This window comes from Quercus suber, unplaced genomic scaffold (genome assembly GCF_002906115.3).
Source record: "Quercus suber isolate HL8 unplaced genomic scaffold, Cork oak 2.0 scaffold_71, whole genome shotgun sequence".
Lineage (NCBI taxonomy): Eukaryota > Viridiplantae > Streptophyta > Magnoliopsida > Fagales > Fagaceae > Quercus > Quercus suber.
Window position 1 is genome coordinate 468,865 of NW_027069536.1, and position 12,411 is coordinate 481,275.

The window sequence follows — 12,411 nt, forward strand, 5'->3', positions numbered from 1 at the left end:
TGTCAGAGAAAAGATTATAAGACTTGTTTATACTTTGTAGATGGCTAGAAATAGGGAAGAAGGCTAAATGCGAGAGATACTGGCCGGCCAATAGTGCAAACATGAGAAAAATGGTACTTTGAATATATGGAGAAAAAGAATATATGGTAGAGGTTCAATAGTAATACTTTTTATTTTTTATAATTCAATAATTGGTCAATAATTGAAAAAGAGAATTCTGTTAGTATCAATTGAATTTTAACCATATTTCATTGGGAAAATTACTTCATACTTGGAATGTCGTACTATTGCATCCAGATTTGAAGAGCTGACACATCCATTTAGAAGGAAAATTAAACTGGCAATTGAACTTTTATTACCAAACTTCTTAACATATTAAGATTCAATTATTTCATAGCCATGAGTGGACAGTACATTTAGATATACTGAAGCTGTCTCAAGAAGCTCCTAACAATAGTCAAACTAAACAAGCAATACCACTGAGTGGAATTATTCCTGCAAATAACAACAAAAAGAAACTGCTACAAGTGAAAGGTAATGAAATATGGCTATATGTAAACAAGAAGAAAGTAAACCAAAATCTGTTGGATCTGTCCATTGGCCGAGGTTCATGAAATATTTATTTTGACACTGCACCAGCAATGCTTTTCTTGTTGGGTTCAAAGATGTATTTAATCAGGGAATCCTTGATTGACAACAGCTCAGGGAATTCTTTCTTCAATTTAGATGCATCCATTTCATTGTTGCTTCGAGGTGCAACCAGAACTTTGGCCTGTTCTTCCAGTGTAAAGTTAACCCACTTGAAATTAGGGTCAATATATTTCTTGTACAGCTCCAGAACCTCATTATGACTCACAACACCAGGGTTTGTGAAGTTCCAAATGCCCCTGCGGTTCCTTTTGGCCAACTCAATTGACATGGGCAGCAGCTCATCCAACACAGTCATGCTGTTTGGAATGTCAACTACTTTCTCATATTTTGTAATCTTTCGGACAAAGTTCCGGGGTGGCTCAGATTGGAGGATATTGGCATTCGGGCTCTGAGGGTGCAAACATTGTCATATTCATTCAAAAGATCTTCAGCCTGACAACAAAATTATAAAATAAAAAAAACAAAAAAAAACATTACTATATGTCAAGAAATTCTCAAATGGAATGGCAATCAAATGGACAGTGAAAGAACTTACCACAGCTTTGGATTTGGAATAGAAAGAGCCAGTGTAATTAGGCTTCTCTTCCTCCTTAAACCCGATACCTGACCCCATTGGATGTTCTGCATCAAATTCAAAAATACAGCCACTTCCATAATTGATCATTAGGAGGCCATGTTCTCTGCAGACATCTGCCAAGTTTAATGTACCAACCACATTGGTCCGAATTGTCTCAACTTTATGACTTTCACACCAATCTGCATTAGGCCTGCCAGTCAATCCAGCAGCATTGAAAACATGAGTTGGTTTAACAGTCTGAATTTCTTGCAAGAGTTGTGACCGTTCCTCTAAACGCCCCTTCCCATACACAAACGGTATCCCTTGCTTCTCACAAAGTTGCCCAAGAAGACCCCAAGGTAGCCTGTTTTACCATAAATCAAAAACTTCAGACCTCGCTTCTGAGTAGAGGGGTTGTTCTTTGGACTTCGGGGACTTCGGACTACCATTCCGCTCGCAATAAAATTGTTTGCCGCAAAAGAGGAAGCAGAATTTCTGCTATGAGGCCCATCACATTTCCTTCCAATTCCAGGCACCATTAGCATTTTTGGATGAGGAAGCAATGCTCCAGAAACATCACCCCACCAGTCAGAATTGTTGACATACCATTCTGTGGTCTTTTTTAGGCCCTCTTCCCATGAAGTACGTTCAAACCATCCCAAAGTCTTCAACTTCTGAACATCCAAGAAGTATCTTTGGTCATTAAAAGGCCTATTCTCCACATACTTAATATGGGTTTCAGGGTTCAAAGAGAAAAGTTGGCAAATTTCCTTAGCCACATCAATCACTCTTCTTTCTTTCTGGGTGCCTATGTTGTAAACATGGCCGACTTCACCCCTATGGAGAATGGTTTCAAATGCTTCAGCAACATCTTCACAGTAGAGATAGCTCCTAACATTAGAACCATCCCCATGAATTGGTAGAGGCTGTCCCTTCATGGCCAAAAGAATGAATTTTGGAATCAACTTTTCGGGGAATTGGTTAGGCCCATAAACATTGTTACCTCTAGTAGTGATCACAGGCAATCCATATGATCTCCCATATGCCATGACAAGCATTTCAGCCCCAGCTTTAGTAGCAGAATAAGGGTTTGTTGGAAGGAGCTGAGAAGCCTCAATGTTTCCCATGACAGCATCCTCATCTGTCTCCCCATAAACCTCATCAGTGCTCACATGGATGAACCTCTTGATTTGACCAGTGACTTTGCAAGCCTCGAGAAGGACATGAGTGCCATAGATGTTGTTCTTTGTGAACTCGAAGCTGTTGCCAAAAGAGTTGTCGACATGAGTTTGTGCTGCAAAGTGCATGATGGTGTCAATGGACTCAGAGAGGAGGACGTAGTTGACAAGGTCAGCAGTGGCAATGTCTCCCTTGATGAACTTGAAGTTTTGGGATGATATTGAAGGAAGAATGTTCTTCAAGTTTGAGCAGTAGTCAAGCTTGTCAACGACAACAATCTTGTAATCTGGGTAGTTTCGGATAAGCCTATTGCAGACATGGGAGGCAATGAAGCCAGCTGCTCCAGTAATGAGGATGTTCTTTGGTTCGTATGTGGTGGCCATATCGAACCTGGCTGCAGACAATTTGAAATACAAAACATTTACTCAAAATGAAACGTAAATACATAGAAAATAAACAAATTCCACGCTCAGAGAAACATGTATAGGAGAAACAAATAAATCATCGACTGCTGTGGTATAAATTTGATACCCAAAAAAAAAGTTGACTTCACTATCCTAAAAAAGGGTTTAGTATTCAAGTAGCAAAGAATCAAGAAGAAAGAGTTGAGGTGTGAGGACATGATGGTCAAAAAGACATCCGTATCAATGAATATTTAGTTCAATTTTCCGTTCAAGAGGCATAAAATTCTACTCATAGTTGTACTTACACATGTAGTGTTTGTGTGCACAAAAGATACTCTGTGTACACTCATGTGCACGTGTGTGCGCGCATGCATGGGTCGTAGATATTTATTAATGTATTGGTCAACGGAAACTAGAAAAAGAAAAATTATATCAGTAACAAGAAAAAGAAATTCCAAAATGGAAAAGTGTAAAATTTTTAAGAGAGAATAAAATGATTTCAACCAATTATGCCTCAAAGTAGGGGGGGGGAGGAAAAAAAAGAAAAGTACAAGCCTCTGTTTGTTGTTTTCCCAAAAAAAAAAACCTTTTTCTCTTGTGTGAATAAAGAGAAACTTATTTATTTATTTATTTATTCAACGAAGAGAAAAACAAATGTGAAGAGAACCAAGTAATGTAATTTAAACCCAAAACTAGCTATAGATATAACATATAAGGCCATACACCGCAAACAAACCTCGTTTTCAGAATTCAATATATGAATACTTTTTCAGGTTCAAAATATATTAATATATTTTGAACCTATAAACTATTAAACTCACCTTCACCCTTTTCTTATAATTTATAAGAAAAGGATGTGTTAGTTGACTTAGAATTTACTGACTCGTTGATTATAGTATAGTGATTATGTTACAAATATAACTAAATTATAAAATTAAAGAATTAGTTTATAAATAAAATACCATATAATTCAAACTACAAAAATATTAATCTTGAATAATCTTGATCAGAACTAAAAATCTAGGCTATCCTCACCCTACAAGTCTATTTCACTAACCCAAACCTAAATATTTTTTGGGTTTGGGTGCCCAACTATGGACTCCCATAGATAGATAAGAGAATACAAATAAAGAAAGAGACTTACAAAGAGAACCGGAGTTAGATTGAAAAACGAGAGAAGAGAAGAAAAAAGAGCACTTTAATTTCAGACAAGGTGCAAAGAAAGAGAAGTAGAGATGTCTGGTTGAGAAATAAATGTAGTAAGAATGGGGTATTTATATTGATAGTACACTGAAGTGGTGGGTTAGAAAATAAGTGGGCTTTGATTGCGTGTGAAGAATTTAGTGAGAGTAATGCTTATCGTCTACCCCACTAAGGGGGAAGACAAGACACGATGCATGCTGGTCTTCCCTACACTTTCGTATCTTTCTCTGCTTTACAAGGAAATTAAGAAAAAGAGAGAGAGAGAGAGAGAGAAACCTAGGACCAATATAGTTAGTTTTTAGTGAGTAATTCAAATTTAATTTCAAATAAGGTACTTACCAAAGTTGTACTTTCCTAATTAATCTTTCATATACTGTATCGTTTCTAATTTGTCACGTTTTATTAACTGATTCTCGAAAAAAAAGAGAGAAGGGCGGGGGAGATATTTTTTTCTTTTCTTTTTATTCTTGAGAATTAAAAAGGGAGAGAATTGAACTTTGAGTTTTTGTGAGAGATTCCAATTGTAACTTATTCTGCGGTGTGTTTTTTTTTTTTTGTTGATAATTTGATAGTTGAAAGAGGAAGATGTAATCCTAAACCGCTTTGGACTAGATAATAAAAAGTAATCACTATGAAGCCCACCTCATAAAAAGCAATTACATGTATTACAAATCGCCATGTATAAATAATATTTAATTATTCACTTCCCAAAATAAACCGAGTAATTTTTTCCTCATTTGTGTATATATATTTACTTTTGGGTTACTATTTGTCACGCGGTACATTAGCCCAGTGAGATTGGCTGAACCTTACTGGAAAATGCACTAATGAGAAGCTACAAATTCCAATTTCCAATATATTTCTCAATCTAAAAAAAAAAATTTCCAATATATTTCATTATTTCTTAGCAGAACCCTTGTCCTTGTCCTTATAATGAAATATATATTTATCTTGATAAATATATATTTCATTATTTCACTATTCACATTAATTTTCACATTACTTTATGAATAAAGCTGCATTTATAATAGTTACGTAACAATTTCACAACAAAACTTTTAGGTGACAAACTATTAGTAGTAGATAAAAAACTGATGCTAGTTGTGGATTCAGATGAGGACTAGTAACAATTTACCACTTAAGTTTTATTGTGAAATTATTGTGCTCATAAGCATAGCACAACTCTTACTTTAAAAGCTTTTATATTAAAATTGAAAATATTACTTTAAAATCTTTATATTAAAATTTAGCATTTTCCAAGCTTTATATAAGCGCAGAGAGTGTAAGAAAAATAAAACTTTAAGCTTTTTAACTATTCAAACTGAATTAGAGTCCTCTCTATTTCAAACAAGTACTTCACGGTTAAAATTTTATCCTTTCTTTTTATATTTAACCGTATAAATACATTATTTAAAATTTTAAATACCGTGCTATTATATACTTTTTTATTCATAAAATTTAATTTAAACAATAAAATATATGAAATTGTGAGTTAACTATAATGATGAGTTGGAAACTTGGGTTGACGAAGAATTTGATAAATCTCCTTATAAACATTAAAAGGAAAAAAAAAAAAAAAAGGTACAAAAAAACTTACAAAATATTTATATTAAATTATGAGAATTCTCTTATCAAGATAAATATACATTTAGCCCCATCCACGTAATGCAATCGGTCAATTGTTAAGGATCAAGAACAATGAATCATGAGAATAAGGAACATATAGGGTCCATTTGGATACTACTGAAAACTGAAAACATTGTAGTAAAATAATTTTTAAATGTGTAAATAATGCCGTGTGACCCATTTTTAATGAAAAAGTTGCTGAAAAAAAAAAGGTTTGTGGGTCCTGTGCCCACTGGTGTGACATAAAGTTTGAGAAACACGCTTCTAAAAAAAAAAAAGAGAAAATGCAAACGCACAAACCCTAATATCCAAACATACATATAAGTTTTGGACATTCAAAGGAGTTCCTCAAATGTACTATATTGTGGCTGAAATGAGTATTACGTGCACTTTTGGTCACATGACATTTTTAACACTGTTACAACTTGTTTGGGGAGATTCGTTCAATCTGATTTGGAGGAGACTTTGTCCACGATTTATATAGATTTTTTTTTTGTCAAGTCCATAAATATAAAAAGAACCTTAAACGATTAAGGCTTATATTATATATATATATATATATATATCTTGTTACATATTTTGGTCATTCAATAAGTTGCGTATATACTAAGGGTTTTGCAATTCAATTGGCAATTCTTAATATTTCCTAGAAAAATGTCTAGGTTCAAATCCCCCCTCCCTTCCATAACTATGAACTTTCAAAAAATCAATTTTGTATATCTTTTATTAAAAATAATAAAGTGAAATTTACAAGTTAAACACTTAATCTCCAATTCTATGATATTGGAGATTGACGAAATTCTCCAATATATCAAAAAATTAATTTAGGTCACCAACTGTCTTATATATAACTCAATGACATTACTCAGTTATTCTCTATAAGAGAACTAAAATTTGAATCCTCATTTCTCCACTTAATATAATAAAAAATAAATAAAAGAATTCATCCTGCATTTTTTTTTTTGATAAATCAAATTGACTCTAGTTTCCAACATAGTGAGATTGACTAGAGTAATTCAATTTTCCAACTCTAGTTTTTCATCCTATTGTGGAAGGTTGTATGCTGTAAAAGCATTGACCAAATTAAGTCTACAATATTGTAGAATAGACTTGAGTCTAAAATTTGGAACTTGAATTGGGTTTAGTGTGAAGTTGCACTAGGCTTATCGATCGATGACACATGTTTACATCTTGACACTGAATCCAATCTTTACCTGCCATATATTGGAATATTTCAATATGGAAGGCTTCTTACCCTTAACAAGATCAACCAAAGCCGACAAGATGACGGGCTTGGGTAAAGTCTCGCACGTAATGAATTAACAGTACAGTCTCCCACTATCAAAGTCTCCCATTATCAAAGGTTCGATTCACAGCCTTATAAAATTGACCAAAGTTTCCAATGTTACCGAATTCACGCAAGATTGACTAATTAACGTCTTCCACCCCATTGGATATATATATATATATATATAAACTAAATTTTCCAACGCGCCATTCAATCCCATGCCTCTTTGCATGAAGGATCTAATCAATGAACAGAAGACCGAAAATTGGACTGAAAAATTGGGCGGCCTTTAAAAATAAAGCAAACAACAAAAATTGATTAATATCTTAGTCTGATGATAAAAAATTATTATTAAGAGCGTATGACATAGATTGAAACTCTCTAAAAAAAAAAAAAAATTCATAAACAATTTATGTTCATTTTAAAAATTGACTAGAAAGCCATGAGCCAAAACCTATAAATTAATTGCTTCCGTGAGGGTTCTTGTAATATCCACACATTTTTTAAAAAGAAATGGTAGAAAACTATATTTATATTTGTAATAATAAATGCTTTACCTTAGGTTTTAATTTAAACTCAAAATATATGTACTTCCTAAGATATACTTATTCCCTTCTAACCATGATAAATCTAGTAACAATGTCTTTGTGATAACCTAAAAGGATTAAGATGTTGGAGACTTGACTTACAACTCAAATGGCACAATAATCTCCTCTCTCATGAGCATATGTTTGAAACTTTTTTTTCTTCTTTTTTGAGGAAAGTTTGAAAGTCAAAACAAGAATAGTAGAACTACTTAGTATGAATCGTTGGAAAGTTAGGAGGATTTTGAGAGATTGATAAGAAATGATTATTTTCTGTAATAAAAATATAACCAAACTACTGAATAGCTAAACTATAGTAATAATTATTACATTACTATATCTAGCTATTACAGTCTATATCTAGCTATTACAGTCTATCAAATATACCTAATGTCTTTGTGATAACCTAAAAGGATTAAGATGTTGGAGACTTGACTTACAACTCAATGGCACAATAATCTCCGCTCTGAGCATATGTTTGAATTTTTTTTTCTTCTTTTTTGAGGAAAGTTTGAAAGTTGAAACAAGAATAATAGAACCACCGAGTATGAATTGTTGGAAAGTTGGGTGGATTTTTAGAGATTGATCAATACGTGTAGAACACACTATTGTTTTGCCATAGAAAATTTTATGGAGATTAAGTTGTGTTTGTGTTATGTATACACTGTATTTGACTCTAGAGAATTTTACTCTCTCTAGAGAGATTGATCAATGCAATACGTGTAGAACACACCCTGTATCAGACTGACATGATTGTATTATTATTATTATTTCTTTTATATGGTTTTTGGTTTTGAACTAAAACTATTGTACGTTGCAACTCACACTTGTTTTGCACAAAACGAACCTAGATAATGGGTTGCGTTACTTTACTTGTGGTGAGAATCACGTTGGAAAGTTATTTTTAGGATATAAAAACTTGTTTTCCATGGATGACTAAGTCCATACCAAAGTTTCATTGGTAAAAGAGAGAAAAAAAATGAAAAGTTGAAATCACGTTGGAGAGTTGCTAAGATACAAAAACTTGTTTTTCCAGGCCAAAGTTTCTATGGTCTTTGGTCATTTCTTTGAAGGAAACATGTGACATGACATCACCTTTGGGATCTTTGTTAACATCAAAATGTGACTTTTCTTACATTTTTGTGTTCTTTTTTTGGGTTTAATTAACTTGTGTTCCTTTGTTAATGTGAATATGTTACCCTTGCCTAAAAGATTCCCAACTCTGGTCTCGGCTTGACCATTAAACCATTTCGCAGGTTTCTATGTTTTTACAGTCTTTTTGTTTTTTTGTTTTTAAGTACACCAAGTCTTTACAATTTTTCTTCTCAAAAAAAATAAATAAAAAAAAAGAAAGAAAGAAAAGAAAGAAAAGAAAAAGTCTTTACAATTTTCAATTTTCCAATTGCAAACATATATTATAAAATATGTTAGTTCATTTAAACCAGGAACGGAGTCAGGACTTTGATTTAAAGGTTCAAAACTTAAATCAAAATTTGTAATCTTTAAAGAATAATCAATACACAAAATTTTAAAACAAAATTAATACATGAAAAGTAAAACTAGCATCCACTATTAACAAAATAACAGATACAAATAACTGTTTTTACTATTTTCAACCCCCCCCTTAGGGGTGTAATTTGCAATTTACCCTATAAAAATTATAATAGTTTCACGAATAATCTTATGTGGTAGACTGACAATGCTATCCAAAAGCCTTTTCCACTGGTAATAAATTGGTATTAAAGCTTCTGCCTTTACAACAATTAGAGAGAACGCTCATCAGGAGTGGACGTCATAGGTTGAAAAAAAAATATTGAAATATTAATTAAATTCTTAGCTAGATTGAACAAAAATTTTCTAATCTCTAGCATTGACCAAAAATTGATTAGAACTAAAAATATGGGCTAACCTAGTTTTTTTTTTCTTCTCCCAAAAACTACAAACCTACATCACTAACCCAAATGTAAATATAATTTGGACTGACCAGCCATATGTTTACTCTTAAATAAGAGAGATCCAGAGACTTACAAGAGATTTGAATTTTGATAGTAGGACAAGAGATCACCACCTTTATTTCAGACAAATTGAGGAGAGAGAGAAAAGGAGAAGGTAGAGAGTAGAAGGTAATGATAATGAGCTATTTATATTGGTGGTTCATTGAATTTATGGGTAAGCAAATAGGTAGGCTTGGATGGCCCATGAAGAATTTAGCTACCTAATATTTGTCATATTGAAAGAGCTAATGTTTGCTTGCTAAAGGAGGAGGAGGAGACGTATGGTAGTATTTTGTTAACTTGGTTTGCTTTCTTCATATGGCACATGAGCATGAAAATAGAGACAAATATGGTTAGTTTAAGATGTTGACAACAACCAAACCATTTGTTTGGTTGGAGGGGTAGAAAAGTGAGAGGATAAAAATGGGGAGGGGATGAAAAAGTATAAGAACAGAAGATATTTTAGTTTACCCTCAGTGTGTTTAGTTGGAGAAATAAAAAAATAGAAAATCGATTTTGTTAGGTTAAGGAGAAAAGTGAATGTGGAAAAGGTAGTTTGTATGAATTTACTCTTATGACCCAATTATATAGCATATAAGAAATAATTAGACACGTTATGAAAGGGACATAATATAATTATTACTTTGTTTTAACTTATTTCTTTCAATATATATGTATGTGTGTGTGTGCGTGTGTGTGAGAGAGAGATTAATTAAATTGGTTAAAATAAAATATTAAAGAATAAAAATAAAAAATCCCAAATGAATTGTGGAGAATGTTGGTATTGTTTCTTTTTAGAAAAAAACGATGGTAATTTGCTCTTGTAGATTTTGGATAAAGACAAAAAAGAAAAAAAAAAAAAAAAGAAAGAAAGAAGTTAAAGTTAATTATAATAGGATAGGGGCAGCGATTGGACAAAAGAAAAAAAAAAAAAACCAAAAAGGCTGGAATTTAACTTTAAATGGAGACAAAAATGTCCTTGGCATTAAAGCTTTCTTTTCTCTCCCATTTTCTCTCCAAATTGGAGAAATTGGTTTTTGGTGTACTCAGAGAGAAAATGCTTGGACTCTACCAAAATCCCTCATATTTTCTCTCCCAACCAAACAACCCAAAAGCCATTCTCCACTTCTTTTTCCATCCTCCCTCAAATCACTACAACCAAACAGGCTCTTAGTTTGAAAATTTTGGGATTGACTATTAATTCTCATCGGGTTTGGCTACCCTCTAGTTTAAATTCCTCCAGTTCTCTCTCTTTTTACACTGATGAAGAACAAGTGGCAAAGGAAAAAAAAAAAAAAAAATCTAATGCTTAAAAATTAACCACATCACAACATAATTTCCTCCCCTCTCTCAACTCCTATTAGCAAGCTCTCATAGAAAAACCACTGCTCATACCCCAAGTTTGCCCTATGATGATATGAAGTTGGCATAGGAGCTCGTGGTTGCTTTGTTTGTGGAAGTGACTTCTTTAGATTTGTTGACTATGCACCACTATGTGGTTAACTATGAAACCTAAATCTAGAAGTTTCCCAGTTTTTTTGGTTTGAGTTATGAAACCTAATTCAATTTTTTTGCTTAAAAGTCACAAAACCCATGGCTTTAAATTTCTACGAAAACAACAAAGAAAGAGAAAAAAAAAATTAAAGATTTAAATTTTGAGCTAGGAATTCGCTTAAGATTGGTAAAAGAATTAATTTGGTTTTGTTGCACAAGCTTCAAAGAATTTTGGGAAAACAAACAAAGAAAGAGAAAAGAAAACACTTGAGGATTTTAAAACCCAAATGGGTTTGTCGCAAAAGCTTTAAAAACTTAACCTTTTTGTTTAAAATCACAAACCCATGTCTCAAACATTTTGCATAAACAACAAAGAAAGAGCAACATATTAATGTGGTTGAGATTCTAAGTTTGGAATTGGGAAAGACAGAGAGTAGAAATTTTGGTTAAATGGGTTTGTGATTGTGTTGTTAGCGACAGTTCCCAGACTTCAATGGAGTCTCTAGAATTAATTTCAACAAGTTTTTGCTATCTGCTACCGAAGGTGTTGGTGTAGGGGCTATGAGTGCTGAAGCCTAAATGTATGAAGACGTGAGGAATTAAAGTGTAACATCCCAGCCTAATTGCATGATTAATTTTATGGATTTATATACTTATTATTAGCTTAATTACTTTAAGTACATAAGGCTTTTATATTTGGCGAAAATTCACTTTTGGTCCCTACATTTTGGGTCAATTCTCATTTTGGTCCCAAAATTGATTTTGCTACTAATGTAATCCTTAAGAAAAGAAAATCAATTCTATTTTGGTCCCTATCATCAAACCACTAACGGAAACCTCTTACGTGGTAGACGGAATACCTTGTTTGTTGACCTGGCATTGACGTGACACTGATGTGGCCATTAAAACATTATTAAAAAAAATTTTTGGCAATTTTTAAATGCCACGTTAGATTTAAATTAATAAAAAAGTTAAAACAATAAAATTTTAACTCCTCAATTTTAATTTTAATTTAAAAAAAAAAAAAAAAAACAAACAAAAGCTCCACCATTCTTTTCCAGAAGAGTTTAGTCTTTAGTTTTAAACTTAAAAAAAAAAAAAAAACAAACAAACTAATTTTAAAATTTTTAGTTTTAAACTTTTCTTTTTCCAGAAGAGTTTTCAACTGCCTCCACCATTCTTTTCTCCGAAACAGTCAACACCAAAGGCTCTCTTCTACCAACCCCATCTCTCAAACCCTAACCATTCCCAAGTCCTTCAATGGCCTCTGCAAACCCCTCAAATCCCAACCCTCTTGCTCCATTTCTTTCGCTTCTCGTTCTCACTCGCGATGCAGCAGCAGCTTCGTTATCAATGCCTCTCACTCAAACAAGCTCTCTCTCTCTCTCTCTCTCTCTCTCTCTCNATTCCAAATGTGGCTCTTCAAAGGGCT

The 12,411-nt window shown here is 32.9% G+C and overlaps 1 protein-coding gene across 1 annotated transcript; it reads right to left on the minus strand.

The window, feature by feature from the left end:
* Positions 1-350: 350 nt before the first annotated feature.
* LOC112000409 (trifunctional UDP-glucose 4,6-dehydratase/UDP-4-keto-6-deoxy-D-glucose 3,5-epimerase/UDP-4-keto-L-rhamnose-reductase RHM2) lies at positions 351-4,020 on the minus strand. Its single transcript, XM_024032534.2, is given in 5 exon segments — positions 351-1,008; positions 1,011-1,083; positions 1,187-1,563; positions 1,566-2,780; positions 3,935-4,020. Coding segments are annotated over 4 exon segments (2,043 nt in total). The 5' UTR covers positions 2,770-2,780; positions 3,935-4,020; the 3' UTR covers positions 351-619.
* Positions 4,021-12,411: the final 8,391 nt, after the last annotated feature.